The sequence below is a fragment of the Populus alba genome, chromosome 2, assembly GCF_005239225.2.
Source record: "Populus alba chromosome 2, ASM523922v2, whole genome shotgun sequence".
Classification (NCBI taxonomy): Eukaryota; Viridiplantae; Streptophyta; class Magnoliopsida; order Malpighiales; family Salicaceae; genus Populus; species Populus alba.
The window spans coordinates 2,545,528-2,566,291 of record NC_133285.1 but is presented as its reverse complement, the minus strand read 5'-3'; the positions used below and the strand labels follow the sequence as shown (position 1 = coordinate 2,566,291).

At 34.6% G+C, this 20,764-nt stretch overlaps 2 protein-coding genes, 2 non-coding genes and 1 pseudogene across 6 annotated transcripts; 3 read left to right on the top strand and 2 right to left on the bottom strand.

The window, feature by feature from the left end:
• Positions 1-72: 72 nt before the first annotated feature.
• Positions 73-8,581, bottom strand: LOC118052615 (dolichyl-diphosphooligosaccharide--protein glycosyltransferase subunit 2). Its single transcript, XM_035063607.2, has 19 exons — positions 8,234-8,581; positions 7,685-7,877; positions 7,497-7,586; positions 7,106-7,168; positions 6,734-6,803; positions 6,297-6,361; positions 5,404-5,458; positions 4,868-4,995; positions 4,648-4,763; positions 4,074-4,143; positions 3,655-3,759; positions 3,429-3,518; positions 3,206-3,348; positions 2,896-3,007; positions 2,740-2,823; positions 1,565-1,645; positions 1,248-1,472; positions 562-684; positions 73-343 (listed from the first exon to the last, which is right to left on the bottom strand). The coding sequence occupies exons 1-19, from the start codon at positions 8,383-8,385 to the stop codon at positions 227-229; spliced, it is 2,082 nt and encodes a 693-aa protein (XP_034919498.1). The 5' UTR covers positions 8,386-8,581; the 3' UTR covers positions 73-226.
• Positions 8,582-9,794: 1,213 nt separating this feature from the next.
• Positions 9,795-9,876, top strand: LOC118052828 (small nucleolar RNA snoR64a; annotated as a pseudogene).
• Positions 9,877-10,098: 222 nt separating this feature from the next.
• LOC118052830 (small nucleolar RNA snoR20a) lies at positions 10,099-10,186 on the top strand. Its single transcript, XR_004688267.1, has one exon. It is a non-coding gene; the product is annotated as a small nucleolar RNA snoR20a (small nucleolar RNA).
• Positions 10,187-11,040: 854 nt separating this feature from the next.
• LOC118052831 (small nucleolar RNA R38) lies at positions 11,041-11,125 on the top strand. The gene has a single exon (XR_004688268.1). It is a non-coding gene; the product is annotated as a small nucleolar RNA R38 (small nucleolar RNA).
• A 7,727-nt stretch (positions 11,126-18,852) lies between these two features.
• Positions 18,853-20,744, bottom strand: LOC118052825 (H/ACA ribonucleoprotein complex subunit 3-like protein). 3 transcript variants are annotated; one of them, XM_035063904.2, is made up of 4 exons: positions 20,612-20,744; positions 20,402-20,479; positions 19,968-20,010; positions 18,853-19,287 (listed from the first exon to the last, which is right to left on the bottom strand). In XM_035063904.2, the coding sequence occupies exons 2-4, from the start codon at positions 20,453-20,455 to the stop codon at positions 19,190-19,192; spliced, it is 195 nt and encodes a 64-aa protein (XP_034919795.1). In that variant the 5' UTR covers positions 20,456-20,479; positions 20,612-20,744; the 3' UTR covers positions 18,853-19,189. The 3 variants fall into 3 exon arrangements, with proteins under 3 accessions (XP_034919795.1, XP_034919796.1, XP_073263640.1); XM_035063905.2 differs by having other exon boundaries at positions 20,402-20,475; positions 20,612-20,725; XM_073407539.1 differs by lacking the exon at positions 20,612-20,744 and adding an exon at positions 20,569-20,588.
• Positions 20,745-20,764: the final 20 nt, after the last annotated feature.

Here is a 20,764-nt window from a genome sequence, read left to right as displayed (position 1 = left end):
CCGTAACCCACATGGACAAATAGAAACGCCAAGGGGATGTCTAAACGGTGAAAGGGAGAAAAACCCATAACATAGATGAACCCGTTTTCATTTCGTGCCCAAAATCTTAACAGGTATAACATAATTGATAGTTTACATCCCCTACAAAATTGAGTCAAAATGTCAAAATGTTTTACTTCGAGGAAAATTTCCTGTCTCCAGTCACTTTGGCAACAAACTCTCGTCCTCAGGCAGATTTCAACTTGGATGAAATAGAGGCCAGGTGCGAAAGGATTCTGTGCCCAACAAACATCAGGAAAGCTCCCAAGAAACCAAGAGCTTTCAGTGTTGTGAATAGATCCCACTGCTCAGGAAAAAAAAATTGAATGAAGGGTGAATTCCTCGGGAACAAAATGCTTCTAACACACCACTAGCAGAAGAAAAATATCACTAATACCCAGCAAAAAATCAAATGTTGCATATCAAACACACATCAGTGAATACAAGCACTAGAAACCTTGCAGGAATCACAAGTTAATTGTCAAATAGGAGTGCATAAAAAGCATGAAGTGCAAAACTGACCTTCAGCCAGAAAAGTGCGTAGAGCAACAAAACTGCTGCAATGCCGAGATGGAAGAGGACAGCAAACATAGCAGGAACGGATGAGGAAGGGAAGTTCTTCAGGTTCACCCCTAAACGCAATAACTGTCAAGAGGAGAAGGCATGTTAACATATGCCACTCATTCACATCCCCTATGTACCTTGTCCCTATTTATTGGGAAGAGAAGATGACAAGTAAGAGAAAACTAGGCAGAAAAAAATAACAACACACACTTGAAATCCCGACTCCTTTTCCACACCAGAATGTCAATGAAAGCAATGTGCAATACCTTCTCTGTCCTAATAGAAAGGGGTGGGCTAAACTCCTGATGCTCACCTGATGACATCTAGCAAGTTCTAGCAATACCATTTAAACCAACAGGTTCAACTGAGTATTTTCAATCAGAATTACAATAAAACACATCCAAATCAGCAGGTGTCTGCATGAACACAGCAATCAAAAGATCTTTCCAGCATATGCATTCAAATTCCTAGGCCCAGGTCATACTGGAAGCACTATATGGGGCATCCTAAGTTGGGACACTTTAGATAGAACCAATGAATTACAGAAGTAACTAGGAAGATTCAATTAAATTACACTCAGAAGGGAGTAAATCTATGTTAATGCTCAAGTGTCCAGAATCTGTGTCAGATAATATAATACTCACCCCAACTAAGAACCCAAGTAATGGAAAAAGTGTAAGACCCAAGAAAGCATGAGAAAGCTCCTTAGGTGGAAGCTTTTCAGGAGCCCTGAAGATGTGAGTTATCTCTGCTTTAGGACCATATCTCAAGTTCTGATCAAGAGGTTGTGGCGGTGGCTGCGGCGCCTTCTCAGGCGGTTCTGGTAGATCTAGGTCAAGGTGACCAATAGCCTTCAAGAAAGAATTTTCCTGAAAAAGATAAACAAAACAAATTATATCATGCTCATGTCATATAACAACCCATACAAATATAAAAACCTCGTAAGAAAAATCAAGCTTACCATAACAGCATCACCCACAGTGAGCTGAACATTATATTTCCCTGATAAATAGAAAAATTTCTCAACCAGTCCAAGGAAATCCTGCGAGACATATTGCCAAATATAAGAAAAATAACAAAACTTCAAAAGAGACAGAATATGGATGGCTGAACGGTTTGTCATAGTGTGTGAGTCTGTTTCCAAGCAATCGATACTGGTGCACACTAGCAGTAATTGGAAGGGAAGTGGTAATGAATCTCGGCATGTGCAAGGGTGTTATGCTATCAAGCAATAAAGGCTTAAACTGACTTGCACTCAAATTACTTCTGCTAAAGGTGTATTGATTTGCCATAGCAAAAAGAGCCATTTTCACCAAGCACCTTAAGACAATGTATGATTTAAAAGTGTTCAAAGTCTATGTACATGGGTTTAATTGGGCATATTTTACCTCTTAACCATTGGGGTTGTGGAAAAACAAGGCCTCAACTACCAATTTGGTCTTTTGTATCCTCAAACTACTATTTATTGAGCAAATGTTTTTGACCGTAAAATTTGATTGTTAATCTAAATGCTATAAATCACACCGTTTTGAAGCAATTCAATTTTTTTATAGGTAACAATAATTACAAAAGGTAAAACGATGCACTGTAAAAAAAAATAATTCAAATTGCTCCAAAACAATATTAGTTATAACATTAAGACTAATGGTCAAACTTTGAAAGTTAGTCTTAACGGTCAAATTTGATGGTTGACCTTAATTTGCCCACTAAATAGTAGTTTGAGGATACACTAGACTAAATTGATGGCTCAGCCCTTATTTTGCCACAACCCAGATAGTTTAGGGGTAAACTATGCCACTTAACCTTTGGACATGCATTCAAGATTATCTTCTTCATAAATCTTACTTTCATTAGTCTATAATTACCATGTGAAAAGAAAATCAACTTCATTTCAGGTACGAGGGAAATTGGTTAGCATTGCACTAATTTACAATTGGAAACAAATTGCTAGGAACGAAGTAAAGTGATTGTTGGCAATAGCCAACAAGTCAAATTTATATCAATGACAAACCCAAAAGCCAACATTCATATGCATTTGATAGATTTTGTTCCAAAGCTAGAAAGTTGCAAAAACATGCCAATGATCACGTAATAGGGAGGGACAAAAGGGAGCAGAACATTGCAGAGGGAACTTACTAGATTGATCTCAAACTGTTTTCCAGAGCTCCCCACCACAAAACTATGCTCAACCTTAGTCTCATGTGTCAACTTAAGAATTGCCTGCAAGCCAAGAAACTCTGAACAACTAAATCACAGAGAACAATTCTAGAGAAAGACAGGCTTAATACTAACCTGATGTGGCTTAAAAGCATGACCATGAGAAGTAGACAATTGGAAAGAGAGGCGCAGCTTCTGAAGATGGTTTGCAGATAATGATACAGTATTTTCCCCGGTTAAATCTATCCTGCATGGATCCAAGAACTAGAATTATACAATAACTAAAGCCATGTAGTTCAAATTCAGTCAAAAGCAGAGCTGAATAAAGGATTGTAAATAAAAATTTAACAAATCCCAAAAGGTCACAATGACAAGCATCCAACATCACAATCAGTGACAGTTAGTAAGCAATCTGTCTTGTAACTGGGAAATGTAAACAAAATACTTGGTTTCTGTGCTCCCAAGATCACTATCAAGCACTGAGATTTCTGCACTGTCAACTTTGACAACTCCAGTCACAAATATTGGAATCCGAGTTTGGCCTCCAGTGGCATATAAGTTTAAGAGGTCTGGATCATGAAGCACCATCTGCAAGAGTTTGAGCTTGTCATATACGGATGTAAAGGCAGATGAAAAGAATCTTTATGCATCAAAGAAAACAAGGATACCTCAAAAACAAAAGTGTATTTTCCAACATCAATACTCTTTGGCAAAGCATCCAAGGCATAGACTGCGCTTTCAGGGTTGAACTTGAGTTCCTATATCACACCAACGACAATTAGTGCTGACCGTCCAGCAGATCACCAATTTGACTGGGCAGACAACACCACACGAAAGCTAGACAAAGGAACTGAAATGGATTCAACATGGTTAAAGTTGGGAAATAAACTGTACCTGACCCTCAATTAATGAAGTGTCCTTTGAACCAGATCTAAAAACTCCTACAAGTTTCACTGTCAAAGGAGGAGCATTTGAACCAAGCACAGTATTCACCTTAACCTGGTTACAATTATATTGAACGTCAATTTCAAGAAATGTGTAAAAGGAAGGAGGTCAAGTTTATGCAAAAACTTTATAACAAGTGAAGGTTTTGCAAATCTGAAAAAATGTATAGAATAAGAAAGATATCAATTATAATTTTTGCAAATTCCAAAATATCCAGAATACATTTAAGAAACAGGAAGAATTAAATAATAATGGCCAAGCATGATAACCAGAAAAACCCATGAGCTTGCACGCGCACGCGCGCGCGCACACATATAGACAGACAGACACACACACACAAAATGATTAGCATGCACACAGCAACACACCTTAAGGGCGTCCTTCTTAGTCAATGAAAGAACTGTAGCTGGAAGCGATAGAATCAGTGGAATGGAAACCCTGCACCAGGGAAAAAAAATCATACTTGAATAACAAAGAATAAAGAAGTTATTTGCAAACTTTTCAGTAAATTTAGCACTTAATATTAAAACAGCTAGCCCCATCATGGTATCCTACTTGTGGCTTTTCTCAACCAAGAAATGGACAACGCTAAATATATAAAACTGAGGAAAACTAACATGCAAACATATAGCTAAAAAATCAAATATAATGTTCAAGTATATAAAGAAGTGTTTAAATTTTTGCTTTAAAGACAAACTTCTGCTCTTAGAGTTGCAAGAGACAGCAGGCAGCTCATAAAACATATTTGAATTTCTTTTCACAGAAACAGCAAATTTTCTTGAAGCACTGAAACTGCAGTCACTGAAATTTGTTTTCTTTTAATGGACCAATCACATATTACAGATTTCCTTGTATCAGGCAAGCAATTATCAGAACGAGTTCTACATAACATACACATAAAATGCTGACAATCATAGAGAACTAAGTTAAGAGTACACTTACGAGTTGCTCTCTAGGGAAGCCAAGGAATCTATTTGGTTGAACAAGTCTTTGGCGTCACCTGGAATTCCAATGCCAAGTAAAAATCTTGCCAAACCCAATACTTTGCCACTTGGAAGCTGAGAATCAAATAGGGAGAAAGAAAGCAAAGAAAATAGCATTAAACACTTTCTGCACTAGAAAAATACCAGAATAAAGACCAGCAACAACAAACCTAACTCACATTCAAGCTTCCTGAAGTCACAGCCGCAAACGCTGTCAACCCTCTAACAACAGAGGACGTGGTTGAAAGAGGACCTTGATGTTCATGTGCATCAACCAGTTTCTCATCAAAGTAAAAAGCGCCATCATCTACAATAAATTTTTTTGGTTTACTAAGTACATTATGGAATAACATAAATAGCAGCTGACAACTAGGGTTTTTTTTGGAAAAAGGTTAAAACTGATGATTAGGTGAATGAAGCATGGCCTGACTTTAAAACTGGTGAAGATCCTTGATGTCAGAATGAGGGCTTAATTTTCCAAGTCAAATCTAAGACACAATGGAGTGCCAAACTGTGTCTTGGAAACTTAGCTTAAAATCAGCAGAATTAGGGTTCTGGCATAAGCAAGAAAAGTAATATGAAGAGGAGTAGAAATACCCATGAAAGTATAGAGAATACAAGCACAATTGCACCATAATAAGAAATGCTTTGGCGGCACAACTGCCAAAAATTATTATGATTTACAAGAAAAGAAGAGAGAAAAATATTGACATACCATATTTCTCAATGCTGTCAAACAGCTTCAATATATCATTTTTAGTTGTACCAATCTGCAAATGTATGAAATAAGATATTGCAATGACCACAGAAGACAGTAGCAGCAAGTATATTAGAAGATACAATACAATTTATACAATAGAAACAAAAGCCCCCACCATACCTAGCAAATTACTAATAGAAGTTTATACAAATGTAAGAAATCAGATATTGCAATGACCACAGATGACAGCAGCAGCAAGTATATTAGAAGATACAGTACAATTTATACAATAGAAACAAAAGCCCTCACCATACCTAGCAAATTACTAATAGAAGTTTATACAAATAGACAGACCCACAAGGAAACAGTAGATTACATAGCATAAAAGTAAGTTAGGCAATGATTGTAGCTACATTTCTAAAAGAACATGCTGTTCTAAAAATTTAGTTACGTTAAGCTCTGGATTCGTTCTGAGAATATGGGATCTATAGCAGACATAAATCCATTACATAAGCAAAACAGTAGGAATAACTACTGAACACAGACTATGAACCACTTTGAAACGAAAATTTAGAGCAAAAATTTTGCTGTGGAAAGAATGTGCACCAGAGATCACTAATAAGCTTGTGCTTTAAAGAAAATAATAAGGAAAACAACAGCCATATAACCTATTTCACCTACAATCACAAATTACGAAGTAACATAAATTCCTTGAAACAATAATCATATAACCTATTTCACCTACAATCACTAATTACAAAGTAACATATATCATTGGATGCCAGCAAGTTTGATGCTGATAAGAAAATTAACAGGTAGTGTCTTTATTAAAAACATAAGAGAAATGTTGGGCTCATGAAAAAACTAAAAGTTCTATTGAGGCAAAGTAAGCAAATCTTCCAAATTACCAGAGATTGATCGATCTCAGAAGATGATAAAGAGACAACACCAGAAAGTGCTTCAAGTGCTAGACCTGAAAAGAAACATGATCAGGCAAATTAGGAGGAGCCACTTTAAGCAGAAGAATTAGCATGGCATCAAGTTCTAATTTCAGCAATACACCATAATTTATGCATTGAATGTTAAATATGCCAGAGTCTCCATCCAGATCTTTTCTTCCCTTTTTTTGGGATGTTCCAAATTACATTTCCATTACTATTTCTAAGCACATGCTTTTTGTTGAGTGTACAAAATTATTCTAAAAAAATGATCAAAACAAAGTAGCATTTGTGTGGTTACCAATAAATGTTAAAGCAATAATTGCATATTCTCTTAAAAGAGAAGCATTGAATATATAAGTTGCTAAATAATTCATCATGGTATACAGAATACTTATAGAACATACCAGCAGCAAAGGTACTGGACTCGGGATTATTAGAATTATAGCGCCATCTTCCATCACTCTGGCTTAGAGCCTGCCAATAATTTGTAAGTTAACTAAAACATGTGCAGAGAATTTTGTTTGAAGAAAGTAAATTTAAAGCCAAGCATCAACCTAAACATTGTGGAATAAACTTCTAAGCAGACCAGTAGTGGGCCTCCTACACTGACCAACTCTCAATACACCAGCAACTAGTTCCACAAGGGCCCTAATCAAAGAGGGAGAGTTCCAGGCGAGGGTGGTCACTACTGAAATCTTTTTAACCCCTCACAGAACAGTCCAGTGCCAAGCTTATATCCTCACTCTAATACAATTCCAAGTAATGCAAATACCAACCTTGATGGAACCAAAAACTCCTTCAGCATCAGCAAGATGCAGATCATCTTTAGAAGTTTGATCCTGCATTAAAAAAAAAAAAAATTAGCCACGAGCTTTAGTACAAAATTAGCAAGGCTTATGCTATGTGGCCACAGCTTGAAAGTTGTGTTCTCCAATAAGTAGTTGAGTCAATAGATCCCTAGCAAAACATTAATACTGGTGAAATCTTATCTTCATGATTTCAGATACATTCCTTTGCTTACAAAAATTTCAACCTAAAACCCATGACAAATTACTTCTCCCTTGCATTATAGAATGATTAGAAGATTTCCCAAATTAGCAAATGCTGAAAAAAGGAGAATCAAACTTGAAACCCATAACACCTAAAAGTTTTTGTTATATGGATTACCTTGACAAGTACTAAACCTCCCACTGAATAGTAGAAATCAAGCAAAGCACCTGCGCCACTGACAGTAGCTTGTAGTCTTGAAGCAACAACCTTTAAGAGAGAGACCCATTATCACACATTGTCTGCAATTTTTTGTAACATAGAATACATACCCTTCCGACCAAAAACAACATAGAGCAAAACAATACCTCAAAGACATCCTTTTCTATGTCACATTTTACTATTCCGTTGACTTTTAAGGCATAGAATAAATCCTTCAAAGCAGAAGATGGTGACCCCAGAATTTCCAACACAGATTGGCATGCAGCTGTGTTGATATCAGACTTTTTATCAATACCAAGCACCTCAAACGTTCTAAGTGCCTCGTATGTTTCTTCTAAGCTGGTGGCACACACAACATCTAGTCAGATCAATCTTTCTAGTTTATGCAGACACTGCTACAAATTAGCTAAAAAAAATGAAACAAGCACAGGCATGGGTAAACACCAACAAAAAAATTACCACAAAACACAAAATTTATCATTTTCATAGTATCCAAACAGAGGTAATAGCCAATTTCAGTTCTACAGAATAGCCAGATCTCATACGGTAAATTTACAAAGGCAATTTTAAATTCAGTGATTAGTAAAATTTGGCATCGCATAAGGATTAAATCAAATTCATCTAATTCACTTAGAAAATAATAAATTGAGAGATTAGATGTCAATTAGAAGGGTTTAATTAGGGTTTTTGAAAACCTGAAAAAGGATCCATCGCGCGGCGTGAAGACCTCTAAAGCAGCGGATCGATGAGAATCGGAGATCGGTTGAAAGATAGAAGAAGCAAAGGAAGATGAGCAGATCAATGCCGCAACGATCAGAACCAGAAATCCTTCCAGACTTCCGGCCATTTTGTGCAATAAAATTAAATAACCGCAGCAAGCACTTGACAGAAATAAATTATGTCACAGAGTCATCAACATTCAAGTATGTGCAAATCGTTCGCAGTGCGAGTCTGCGGATCCGATGACTATAAAAGTCGTTGCCCTCTTCTCTCCTTTCTCGAGTCTGGACTCACTCTCACACTGTAGTCTGGACTGTTGTTAAGAGGAAGCGGAGGTTTTTTATTTTTAATTTTTGGATCCCGAAAATGCCCATGAGTATTCCAAAAATACCTGTTATGTACACAGGTGGGAGTAGATGTGGCCTATCAAGTGTTGCCATCTGGTGGCAAGATGACTCAGACTGACCATTGGTGGATCATATTTGGGCCTTTTTGGGTAGCTTTTCTGGAATAGAACCCATTCTTAAGATGGTGTTTGGCAATGCTTATGCGGTTGCGGTTGGTTAAAAAGCAATAAAACACCCGTTTGGTTAATCACAAATCACAGTTTAATTTGACGTGGGTCCCATTAAAAATCACGTTTCAATTGAAAAAAGTGAAAAGCAGAATGAATTTGCTTTTCATGCGTCTGTACTCTCTCTCATCACCGACAATTTATATTTGCTTTTGCAATTACTTCCCAACTTCTCTCTGTCGTCCCTCATCAATTTGCTTGTCCCTCATCAATTTGCAAACCATTTTCCAATGGTTACAAACCCACATCACAGATCAATGTTCTGACGAGCTAAAAACCTCCAAAACTTTCCCCAAACTTCGGTTCCTTACCTTCAGTTCCTTACCTCTCTCTCACCACCAAACTTTCCCCTGTAAACAACCTCCAAAACGGTTGCAGATCTGACGAGCTAAACCCAAATTTCCGTCCCCAAACTATTTCTCCTCTCTCTTCTCCTGCTAACCCCGTTTCTATTTTGCCCCAAAACCAACGCCAGAACACTTCTTCCCCTCTGTCCATCAAACACAAACCGTCACTCGATTGTCCTCCATTATTACAATTGCAGAAAAAAAACCAAGAGATACCAGTTAATGTGCGTTCCCCTTGTCAATTTTTGTTTAACGTGTGTCTCAAAATCTAACGGGTTTCTATTGTTTTTTATTTTGCAGAACACAGCTGCTACACCGTTTTGGGTTTGCAAAAGACAGAGACTGAGGTAAGTTCCTCCCTCATCTCCATCTTTATTTTCAGTTTTTTTAGATGAAGTATTTCATGTTTGTGCTGCTGCATGCTTGATTCCAATTTTTTTTTTTTTTTGTAAATCTTTATAAACGGCACAGTAATGACTTTCTGAAAAACTCAGCCCTAAACTGCCGTTCACCTTCTCCAAAAACCCCTCTAATCTTCCCCTCTTCTGATTTTTTGCATTGCTTTTAACAATTCCTTGAATTTTTTTTTTTTGAATCTGGAGAGGCAAATGATGAATCTTTTGAATTGTTGAATGCTCATACTCTTATTTGGGTTTGGGTTCTTATGATTAGATTCTTGAATAGGAAGATCTGATGCTCTCGGCTTTTGTCTTCAAGTCTCGGCTTCAATGGGTTTTTTTTAATTACTGGCAGCCAATGATGACAATACTATCTTCATGGTTTTTCTTTCAATCTGGAGAGGCAAATGATGACAATACTATCTTCATGAATCTTTTGAATTGTTGAATGCTCTGCCTCTTATTTGGGTTTCGGTTCTTATGATTTGCTTTCATGGGTTTTTTTTATTATTGTGCTGGCAGCCAATGATGACAATACTATTTTCCCTTGAAAGCATGTCTATGGATCTGCCTAACTGTTGAAATGCATGAAGTAGGACGGTCTGAGGCTTGAATGGTTTTAGTTTTTTTTTTTGTTTTTCAAGATTTTGTTTTCTATAGCATGATGAGAAAACATAAAAAATAACAGTGTTATTTTGTTTTTCAAGATTTTGCTTTCAGCTGTTTTTTGTATTTCCTATGCTGCTGTAGGTTTGTTTTTTTTAATTTGTTTGTTGGATGGATGATCGTTGCATTGTAGATGAAAACAGCTGCATTCATGGGTTTAGTGCGTGCATGATGCATATATAAAGATAGGTGTAGATGTAATGGATTTTGTGATTCTGGTCTTTAATAAACTTAGATGAGAATGGCTAAGTTCCTGCAGTATCTGGTCTTCATACTGTCGGGAGTTAGCAATGCTTTGCTTGTTTACTAGAGCTCTAACTGATGTCTATGAAATCTCAAAGAATAAAATTCAGTAAATGATAACAACTATTAGTTTCCAGTTCTGTTACTAGTCTAAAGGAACTGCAAAGTGTTTTTGCTGGAATTACTTGATGCTCACAGTTTCTTGTTTGGTATTTGCAGCTTCAATTTATCCGGCATGTCTCAGGCAACTATAGTTTGAAAAAGAAGCGTTCATTGAAAAAGATTGCTGGGTCAGAATCATCAAAAATGTAAGGATCTGCGCCTGACCATATCTTTGATTTCTTTAGATATTATCATTGTGTCAAGTATTTTGTTTCAGTTTACTTACTAGCTCTCAGTCACAGATAAACATGCTTGCTTGCCAACATAGACAAGTTTGTCATTTCTTAAGCCATGTTGAACTAGTTGGTCTCTCCATTTTACCTTTGCAATTTTGCATAAACAAACACATGTTTTTGTCTTCGAAGGCTAAAAAATGGCTCTGAAGTCTACTGTTTTGTGCATGATGAGAAACATAAAAAATAACAGTTATCCATGGCTGATGCATTAGTGCTGATTATTGTTGAATCTGAAACTGTAGAGTTCTTTACAAGCTTTTTTTATAATTTGTTGTAATCCCATGAGTGGTCTGATTAACTGGGAAAAAAAGTAATTCTATGTGTGTTTGCTTGATTCCTTTATGTTAGCCAGCAGATGAGTTTTTATCATACTTTCTTTTTCGCAAAACTTCTCATGTAATGCTGAACTTTAGATTTACAGATCTCAATTGTTTGAATTTAGCAAAATTTAATTGCTTCTATATACTGCTTGTCTGTTGTTCTTTGTTTATGTACTTTAGAAAATATATTCTGTTTTATTTTTTTTTCCCTCTGTTTTTGTCAAAATAACAGCATGATGGCAATGAAGTGTTGCTTGATAATTCAAATTTTTTATCATGGCTGAAACTGAGTTTTCTGAGCAGTTAAAAATTAATGGGTTGCAATTAACATTTCATTACAAATGAACGTGAACATTCCCATTCAAATACATGTATGTGCTGAACATTTACTGTTATATTATTGTTATAGTCCACGGTTTATGTATGTGCCACTATTTATTTGATATCATTTATTGATTTCAAAATTTTTTTAAATGTGTTAAAAGATATCATGGAAGGTCTTGAATCTTTTGATAAGGCTGCTTGGACAAAAGACATGTTGCATATATTTTGTGATATATGCATTAAGGCAATTGATATGGGAATGAGACCTAATACTCATTTTCGATAAAACGGGGTGAAAATTTCTTATAACATCATTCAAAAGAACAAACTGGGCATTCATTCACTAAAACACAATTGAAAAACAAATGGGATGGATGCAAAAAGGATTGGAGGATATGGAATAAGCTGGTTTCAGAAACCGGTGTTGGCTGGAATAGTGAAATAGGCACAATTGCAGCTAGCGATGAGTGGTGGAAACAAAAAATTCAGGTACATTCCTTGTCATCCTAACAATTTCTTTTATTATTGTCAAATTCCATCCCTAAAATTTTACTAGTATTGATCCTTCATTACTTGATTTAATTTATACGCAGGAAATTAGAGGAGCCAAAAAATTCAGACATGTTGGTATTGAGCCATCTTTGAAGAATAAATTTGACCGAAAGTATTCCAACATTGTCGCAACTGGAGCGTTTGCATGGGCTCCTTCATCAGGTGTACCTGTCGGCAGTGGTGTTGATCCTGGTACAAGCAATGCCGACATTGTTGATGATGGTTTGGAAGAGGGCAGCGGTGATTCGGAGGAAGATGTCAATCCAGATTTCCAGACTGACATGGCTCGAATGGTTGGAGAGATAAATATGTCAACCAGCAGCAATACAAAAAGCAGCGGCAAAAGAAAAGGACGAGATCATGCCGATGTGCGATGTAGAAAGAAGAAAACATCTGGAATTGGTGTTCAGCTGATGACAAGGTGCAATCATCTTCTTGAGAGTATGTCGACTAAGAGTGATTCGACGTCGATTAATTTGGATCGCGAAGGCTGTAGCATCCCCGAGGTGATAACTGAGCTGCACTCAATTCCTGGAGTTTCAATTGAAGATGACTTCCACGACTTCGCTACGGAGTTTCTCATTTCAAGAAGGAAAAGAGAAATGTGGGCCAGTATGGGCGATAAGCAACAGAAGTTGAGATGGTTGCAGCGAATGTATGCACGAACTAAACGTGTTTAGCTGACATGGTATGATTTAAGTAGCTTAAATGTTAATCAATTAAAGTATGTTCAAGTGCTTACGATATTTATACATGTTTATTTTTTTATTGCAGAGTTATGGGATGACGGTTTTTAAAAGAGTAGTTTCCATTTGCCGAAATTTGTTCGAGGCATTGTATTATTCCACATTTGATTTTAAGGCATATGAGCATATGCGTTTGCGGTAATTTATGTACTTTTATATTTATTAAACTGCTTTGCGGGAGTAAACAAACTTGTATGAGAAATTGGTGGTTGTAATGTTGTATTTTATTTACGAATTACAATGTTCAATGGTTAATGTTAAATGGTTGACCCTTTAATGGAATTGGTTGTTAATTTACATGAAATGGTTGTTCAAAATTACCTTAACTGTTTTGTTAACTGTATATTTTTATTTGCTGCCGTGAGGTCTGCTGGGAATAATACTACATGCTGCTGTGTTTCTTTCCTTAGCTGTAATTTTTTCAATTGGTTAGCTACTGTGAGATTGACATGCTGCTGGTCATTCCATCCTTGGCTGTATTTTTTTTTCCATTAGGTAGCTAGCTAGATGTTCATGTATGTCATGTGTGGATTAGGAATACATCTAACTCTGGAAACATTAGGCATGCATGTAGAAACCAGGAGATAAGCTTTGTATGAGATGGAGAGAGGGTCGAGATAAGAAGATGACATTTGCTGCATTGTTTATCCAGGTGAATATAGAAGGAGCAGAACTGTTTTTAATTATTTTTTGCATGATGTCTGGTTTTCATCTTTTTAAATTTTGGCAAGATCCTTCTCCAAGTGTCTTGTATATAATCCCTGATTTGTGCAAGTGCTGAATTTTTAACTTGGTGTTAAATATTACCAATCAAGGGCCTCCTGTTTCATACAAGTTTAGTGAAAATGATGATGTGCTTGCTTATTTAGTAAGCAATTGCATTTAAGATTCAGTTTATGCATCCCTGGGGAAGTCACTGATAAAATCTTAAATGTTTGTTGGTTAAAATATTTTCTTAACATGTAGGTTTGAACTCATATGGCTGGAAAACAACACAGATGGAATGGCCTTGATTACTTATTTTTGAAGTGCGACTTTTGATCTAGATATTTCTATTCGAGCACCTTTTTGTTGTGCTTTACATACATTATCAGCTTCTGTTGCAGCTGTTTACTTAACCTTGGCATATTCTACAACTAAGAGTTTGATTGGTCAAATGAAAAGTTGCTTACATTGATTAATCACCATTCAGAACAAGTTTTGTGTAATTAGAATCATTGGATGCATACTGTTTTTTTGTCACAGCCTGAAATTCAATTGGTTTCATCTGTATGTCAAAACTCCAAAACATCATTTACCCAGATTGATTTTTCAAGCTATGTGGTGAAATCACAGTACTGTAACGATATCATGCCTCAATTGAAGTTTGTTATGACTAGCTCCAGTGCAAGTTGAAATTCAACTCTCTGTTTTTGTTGCCTTAACTATTCTGTGTTTTCGTACTGATGCTTTGCTTTGATGTTGTTTCTTACTTTTCTTTGTTGCTGGTCATCCTACTACTTCAGAAACTTGGAACTCTGTTTTTATTGGAAATGACATGCTGCTGTGTTTCTTTCATTTACTAGAATTTAGCTACTTGTGAGGTCTGAAAAAGCAAGCTCTTTTGCAGTCACTGTTTGTGTTTTTTCATTGTTGCCGTGAGGTGATGGGACAAATGTTGATGCTGTTTCTTACTTTTCTTTGTTGCTGGTCATCCTACTGCTTCAGAAACTTGGAACACTGTTTTTATTGGAAATGACATGCTGCTGTGTTTCTTTCATTTACTGGAATTTAGCTACTTGTGAGGTCTGAAAAAGCAACCTCTTTTGCAGTTACTGTTTATGTTTTTTTCATTGTTGCTGTGAGGTGATGGGACAAATGTTGATGTTGTTTCATACTTTTCTTGGTTGCTGGTCGTCCTACTGCTTCAGAAACGTGGAACTCAGTTTTTATTGGAAATGAATGGCAGGATGGTGTACATATATGAGATGTGAACTCTGTTTTTGGCAGGATGGTGTACATATATGAGCTGTGAACTTTGTTTTTTACAGGATGGTGTACATATATGAGCTGTAAAAGTAACATTATATGCTACTTTTACAGCACATGCATACATGTGAATGAATGTACTTATGTTGAAAGATGAAAAATTGTAAAATAGACGTAAAGAGCATTGAAATTTTCTATATAAAGAGGAATGTTTGCATTATATTTTTCAATGAAATAGCTTTCTTCATAACAAGCTTCAAAAAACCTCTCAATTGCACCAAATACAAGCAAGTAGAATACTTCTTTTTTGTTGGCTTTACAGGTATGGAAAAAACTTATGTTGAACTAACTTTTTGATAGTTTTTTTATTGAATGATATTTAATTATTTAAATTTTTTTTTATTAACAACATATAATTTTTTTTCTTTTTTACATGTAAATGAAGTTATGGCAGATCCACGATTTAATGACATATTGAATGAAGATTTCGATTGTAATTATGATACTATAATGAACCGCATTGTAGATCAAATTAATTATCCTTGTGAAGGTAGTGGTGCCTCAGTTGATGGTGCTGGAGATGACAGTAATGGAAACGATTCTGATGATAGTAGTGGCAGTGACAGTGATGGTGACGATGCATTTATTATAAGGAGGCATCTTGATAGGAAAAAATTAATTATTTGCGTAGCTGGAGCTATAAATTATTATTATAATAATTATATGTTTAAAGAACCATGTATGGTTTCATATAACACAGGGATGCGTTGGTTGACGGATGTTTTAAAAGGGCATTGGAAACGAAGTGTTAACATGTTCAGGATGGACGCAACCACTTTTTTGAGTTTGTGCACCGACTTGGAAACGTGCTATGGCTTAAAACCGTCAAGAAGAATGAGCGTTATTGAAAAGGTAGCAATGTTTCTATTTACAATAGCAGTTGGGGCGTCAAATAGACAAGTGCAGGAAAGATTCCAACATTCAGGTGAAACTGTTAGTCGATGTTTTAAAGAAGTGCTTAAATCATTACGTTTGTTTGCTGTGGAAATCATAAAACCAGTAGATCCACAATTTATGAGCACACCAAGAGAAATTGCTACGAATCCAAGATTTATGCCACATTTCAAGGTAAGATTAATTTTTATATATATATAATTAAGTAGTTTAATTAAGTTGTTCAGAGGAGTATGAAATATATTATAAAAGTTTATATAAGTACTATAAATGTTTTTGTGGCATGTAGAATTGTGTCGGTGCAATTGATGGAACACATGTTCGTGCCTGCTTACCAGCTGCAAATCAAATTCCATTTATTGGAAGAAAAGGTGTACCAACACAAAATGTAATGGCCGCTTGTAGTTTCGACATGCAATTCATGTTCGTGTGGGCAGGATGGGAAGGCAGTGCACACGATACTCGTATTTTTTTGGAGGCTATTGACAATAGCAATATCAACTTTCCAAAACCTCCAGAAGGTTGTGATTTTGACTAAATTGAAGATTGGGTAATTGAAGGAATATAATTATTTTTTTAAGTTTTGTTTAAAATTACAATGTTATTTTTTTCAGGAAAATACTATTTGGTTGATGCTGGATATCCAAACGAGTATGGATATTTGGGTCCCTACAAAGGCGAGAGGTATCACTTCCAAGAATTTAGACGTCGTGGACAACCAAGTGGTCGGAAAGAAGTGTTTAATCGTGCACACTCGTCACTACGTAACGTGATCGAACGTTCTTTTGGGGTATGGAAACAGAGGTGGAAAATTTTGCAAAACATGCCTGCTTATCCATACAAAACACAAGTTGAGATTGTAGTTGCATCAATGGCACTACATAATTATATTAGAAGGAGATCGCAAGATGATGCAGTTTTTTCGGAGTATGATCGCAACCCCAATTTGATTCCAGATGACTTTTTGCCTGATACTGTTCAGGCTTCGGCCGTTCAAGGCTCACAGAGGCTTTCACGTATGGATTTTGTACGCGATGGAATTGCAAATAGTTTGATGGAACAATAAAAGAGTACATTAATGTATAACGATTTTTCATTTTGTTATGTAATCATAATTACAAAACACCTATGTTTTGGAATTATATATATGTGTCTATATATATGTCCTTTTAATTAATTCCAATCAAAATCCTTTTAATTAATTCCAATCAAATATTTAATTCCAATCAAATATAAAACACAAACCATAATAAAATTAATTTTTTTTTTAACCACAGTTTTTACCAAACACAAAATTGTTTTTTTTCCACCACAATTGTTGAACCACAGTTTTGTAACCAAACACCAAAAACTGTTTTTTTTAAAACCACAACTTCAACCACAGTTTTAACCAAACACCAACTTTTTTTAAAATCAACCTCACAAAAAGTACTTTTTAAGAAACTACTTTTTATAAACCGCAACCATAAAAGCTACCACAATAACAAACACACCCTAAGCCTAAGGAAATAAAGGCTTGGGAGCGTCTGAACTCGTGTAAAGTGTAAATAATCTTGAACTGGATCAGATAGTCTTGATTAAGTGTAAAATAATCTTAAATTAATTTCGGAGGAAATGCAACGTTTTGAGACATTGTTATTAAGCCCATCTCATTCTTTCAGTTCACCCGGCAAATCCCAAGGAATGACCTAGTCAAACCTCTTCTATTTAAAAATAGGTTTTTAAATTCAACAAAAAATATTTTTCAATAAATAAAAAATACTTTTCAGTCAAAAAAAAAAATTTAGCTTGGTTTTAAAATTTTTTTATATATATATATATTTTGAGTGGAAAACACTTTTTAAAAATTATAAAAAATTTAGAAAATATCATGTTATATATATATTGTTTTGAATATTTGCTTTTTAATTTTATCCTGTACAATTTAATTTTTATATTAACTCTAGTCCTCGTTTTTATAATTGTTATTTGCTTATCCCTTGTTATTTTTAATTAAAATTTTTTATCTATCAAATTTGGTTCTCATTCACTTGATTGTTACTTTATTTTATTTGAAATAATTTAAAAAATGTTAATTATTATTATTTTAATTTCTTCATCTTTCAAGTTTGGTTCTCATTCTCATTCTTTTTGTTTTTAAAAACAAAAATAAAAAGCTTTTAAAAAAAATGATAGATTTATAGTATGTTTATTTTCTATAAAGTGGTTTTTAAAAAAACCACTTTTAAAACTTTCATGTGTTTATTTGTTATTAGAAAAGTCGGTCAACGAAAAACATTTTTCAGTTAAAGAAAAAATTTAGCTTGATTTTTAAGAAAGTGTTTTTCTTTTATTTTGAGTGGAAAACACTTTCCGAAAATTATAAAAAAATTAAAAATGTCATATTATTTGCTAGTTATATTAAATTTAGTCCTCAAACTTTGATTGCTATATATATATTGTTTTGAATATTTATTTTTTTAATTTCATCAATTAGAATTTTATTTTTAGATTAACTTTTATCTTCATTTTTATAGTTGTTATTTGATTCTCCTTTGTTATTTTTTAATTTAAATTTTTTATTTATCAAATTTGATTTTCATTCTTTTGATTGTTACTTATTTTATTTGAAATAATTTATAAAATATTAATTATTATTATTTTTATTTATTTTTTATTTTTTTAAGATTTGATCTCTATTATTTTGATTATTATTTATTTTAATTGAAATAATCTATGGAATTATATATTTTTTTCAATTTCATTCTTACTCAATTTTTTAATTTGTAAGATTTATTCCTTATTATTTTAATAAACTTGAAAAAATAAAACATTAATAAATAATTTTCCAGCTTGCAACCAAATACTAAAAAGTATTTTTTAATTTATTTTTCATGATATTATCAAATATAAAAAAATAATTTACTTTTAAAAAAAAAAAAATTACTTTCCCTCAAACAAACAAATCTTAAATCAATCCCAAATAAAAACCCTGGTTAGGTGTATCATCCTTCACTCAAAAGATCGCAAGGCCTCTAGGTTTACCATCTTTCACTCAAAAGACCGCAAATGACACAAGCTTACGGAGAAAACAAACTCGTCATTAACCTAGTAAAAGAATAGAATATCATGAAAGAAGTCTAGATTTTTAGAAAATAATAGAAATTACATCTTAAAATATTTCTTTGACATACTATGAAAACTTTGAAGACACAATGGTGTTCAGTTTGCCAACAAGCTTTACATCGATGAATACTTCGTAGTTTTCATAAAAGATCCATTTGTAGGATTTTTTTTTTTCTATCCAGGAAATAGTCTACAACTATCTGGGCTACAACGGGGGTGGCTAATGCACTACATTCAGCAACCAAAGATGAAAAGACACAACACTCTTCAACATGCACGAAGGAAAGCTCCCCATTCAGACACTTGAAGATAAACGACTAGACAGCCATAATGATCTCAGTACTTCAGAGGTGACTGTTGGGTTGGCAACAATCCAAATCGCTTCTTTAAGAGAACTCTTTGCCTTGAATATTTGTCATCGGGGGAGAAGCGGGCTGCAATTTGAAAATGGGAAAAAATCAATAAGAAATTTGTATCTGAAGCACTAAACATTGATCAGAGAAGGACACTCAGGAGTGATCGCAAAGCTCATTATGTGTGTAGTCTTTTAGTCTGGAAAATCCCAAGAGAAATCATATTTAGCTCATGCAAACATGCCATAACAGTTCAGATTTGTGAGGCAATGAAGAATTTGAATGAAGTCAAATGGCTGGATCACCAAATGCATGTTTAAACCAATTTATCTAATCACAAATCAACCAAAGGCAAAGGTCAAATCCAAAATCATTTGATACATGCAAACATAAACCTTTAAAGAAATTTTATCAAGAGCCCAACCACTTGTGACACTGTAAAAATTATTCAACTCGCAAAAACAACAGTACAAGTGTATGCGGGAAAAGGTTTTCAAAACAGCACATCTGAAAATATGATTTTGGATAGCATAAAACAATTAACCCTGATAACTTAGTCCAGTGATATTAAATGTTACTTCTGGTATTACTGAAATGTAATAAAACAGAGGAAGAAAGACAATGACAGAGGAGAAGGATCATTGATCATGGGAATTTATTGTTCGGATGAAAGCCAATGATTACGGCAACCTAACAAATTTCCAGTTGTCAATTTCATAATCAAAATAAAAAAATATCACAGCATGATAATGAAAATATACCTGGGTGAGCAGATTGAGTGGGCAAGCCCAATGGTGATTCTTTCTGCAAAAGAGAAAAGGCAACTCAACAAAAATATAATGAACAACAGAAGCAGAAAATAAAGATATTCAGAAGTATTGAAAAAACACTTGTTTTCTCAAAATCTCATCTCAAGAAGCATGCCTAGCAAAATCTTCAAACAATAAAGACAGTTTCCATTACTTTCAAATACAACAAAAGTAAATCTTGAAAATACATAAAATTTCCCAGGACATATACTTAGAAAAGCCTGACCCTGCTTATCTCACCATTTAAACCTCTGAAAAAATCATTCCCAAAGAAAAGATGGCATCTGAAACAAGGTTATGCAAAACCTAGAAAGACAGCTGAAACACAAAACCTAGAACACCAAGTAATCAATAAGATATAAGGAGTCAGTCTCAAAATAACATACCTTGGTAGTGTAGACTTTGTCACCATTATCGTTTATGTAAAACTGAAGATACATTGTTCCAGCTCCTTATTAACCTTCCTACAAACAGCAAAGTCAAAATCACAAGGAGCCCATCTTTGCAAAAATCCACATAACATAATTAAAAGCCAAAAAAGCATGAACAATACCACAGAAGAGTAAAAAATAAAGAAACCCTAGGGATGGACATACCGCTCTCCGCTCTTCTTGCAAGGGACTAGAAAGTGGAAACAGCGCTCGCTTCGCTTCAAAACTCAAAAGAGATAATTGATGAACGAGAGCGACTAGGGTTTATGACCCATTTTTTAATAAAGTTACGGACCAGGCCCACATTGGATGGAACCA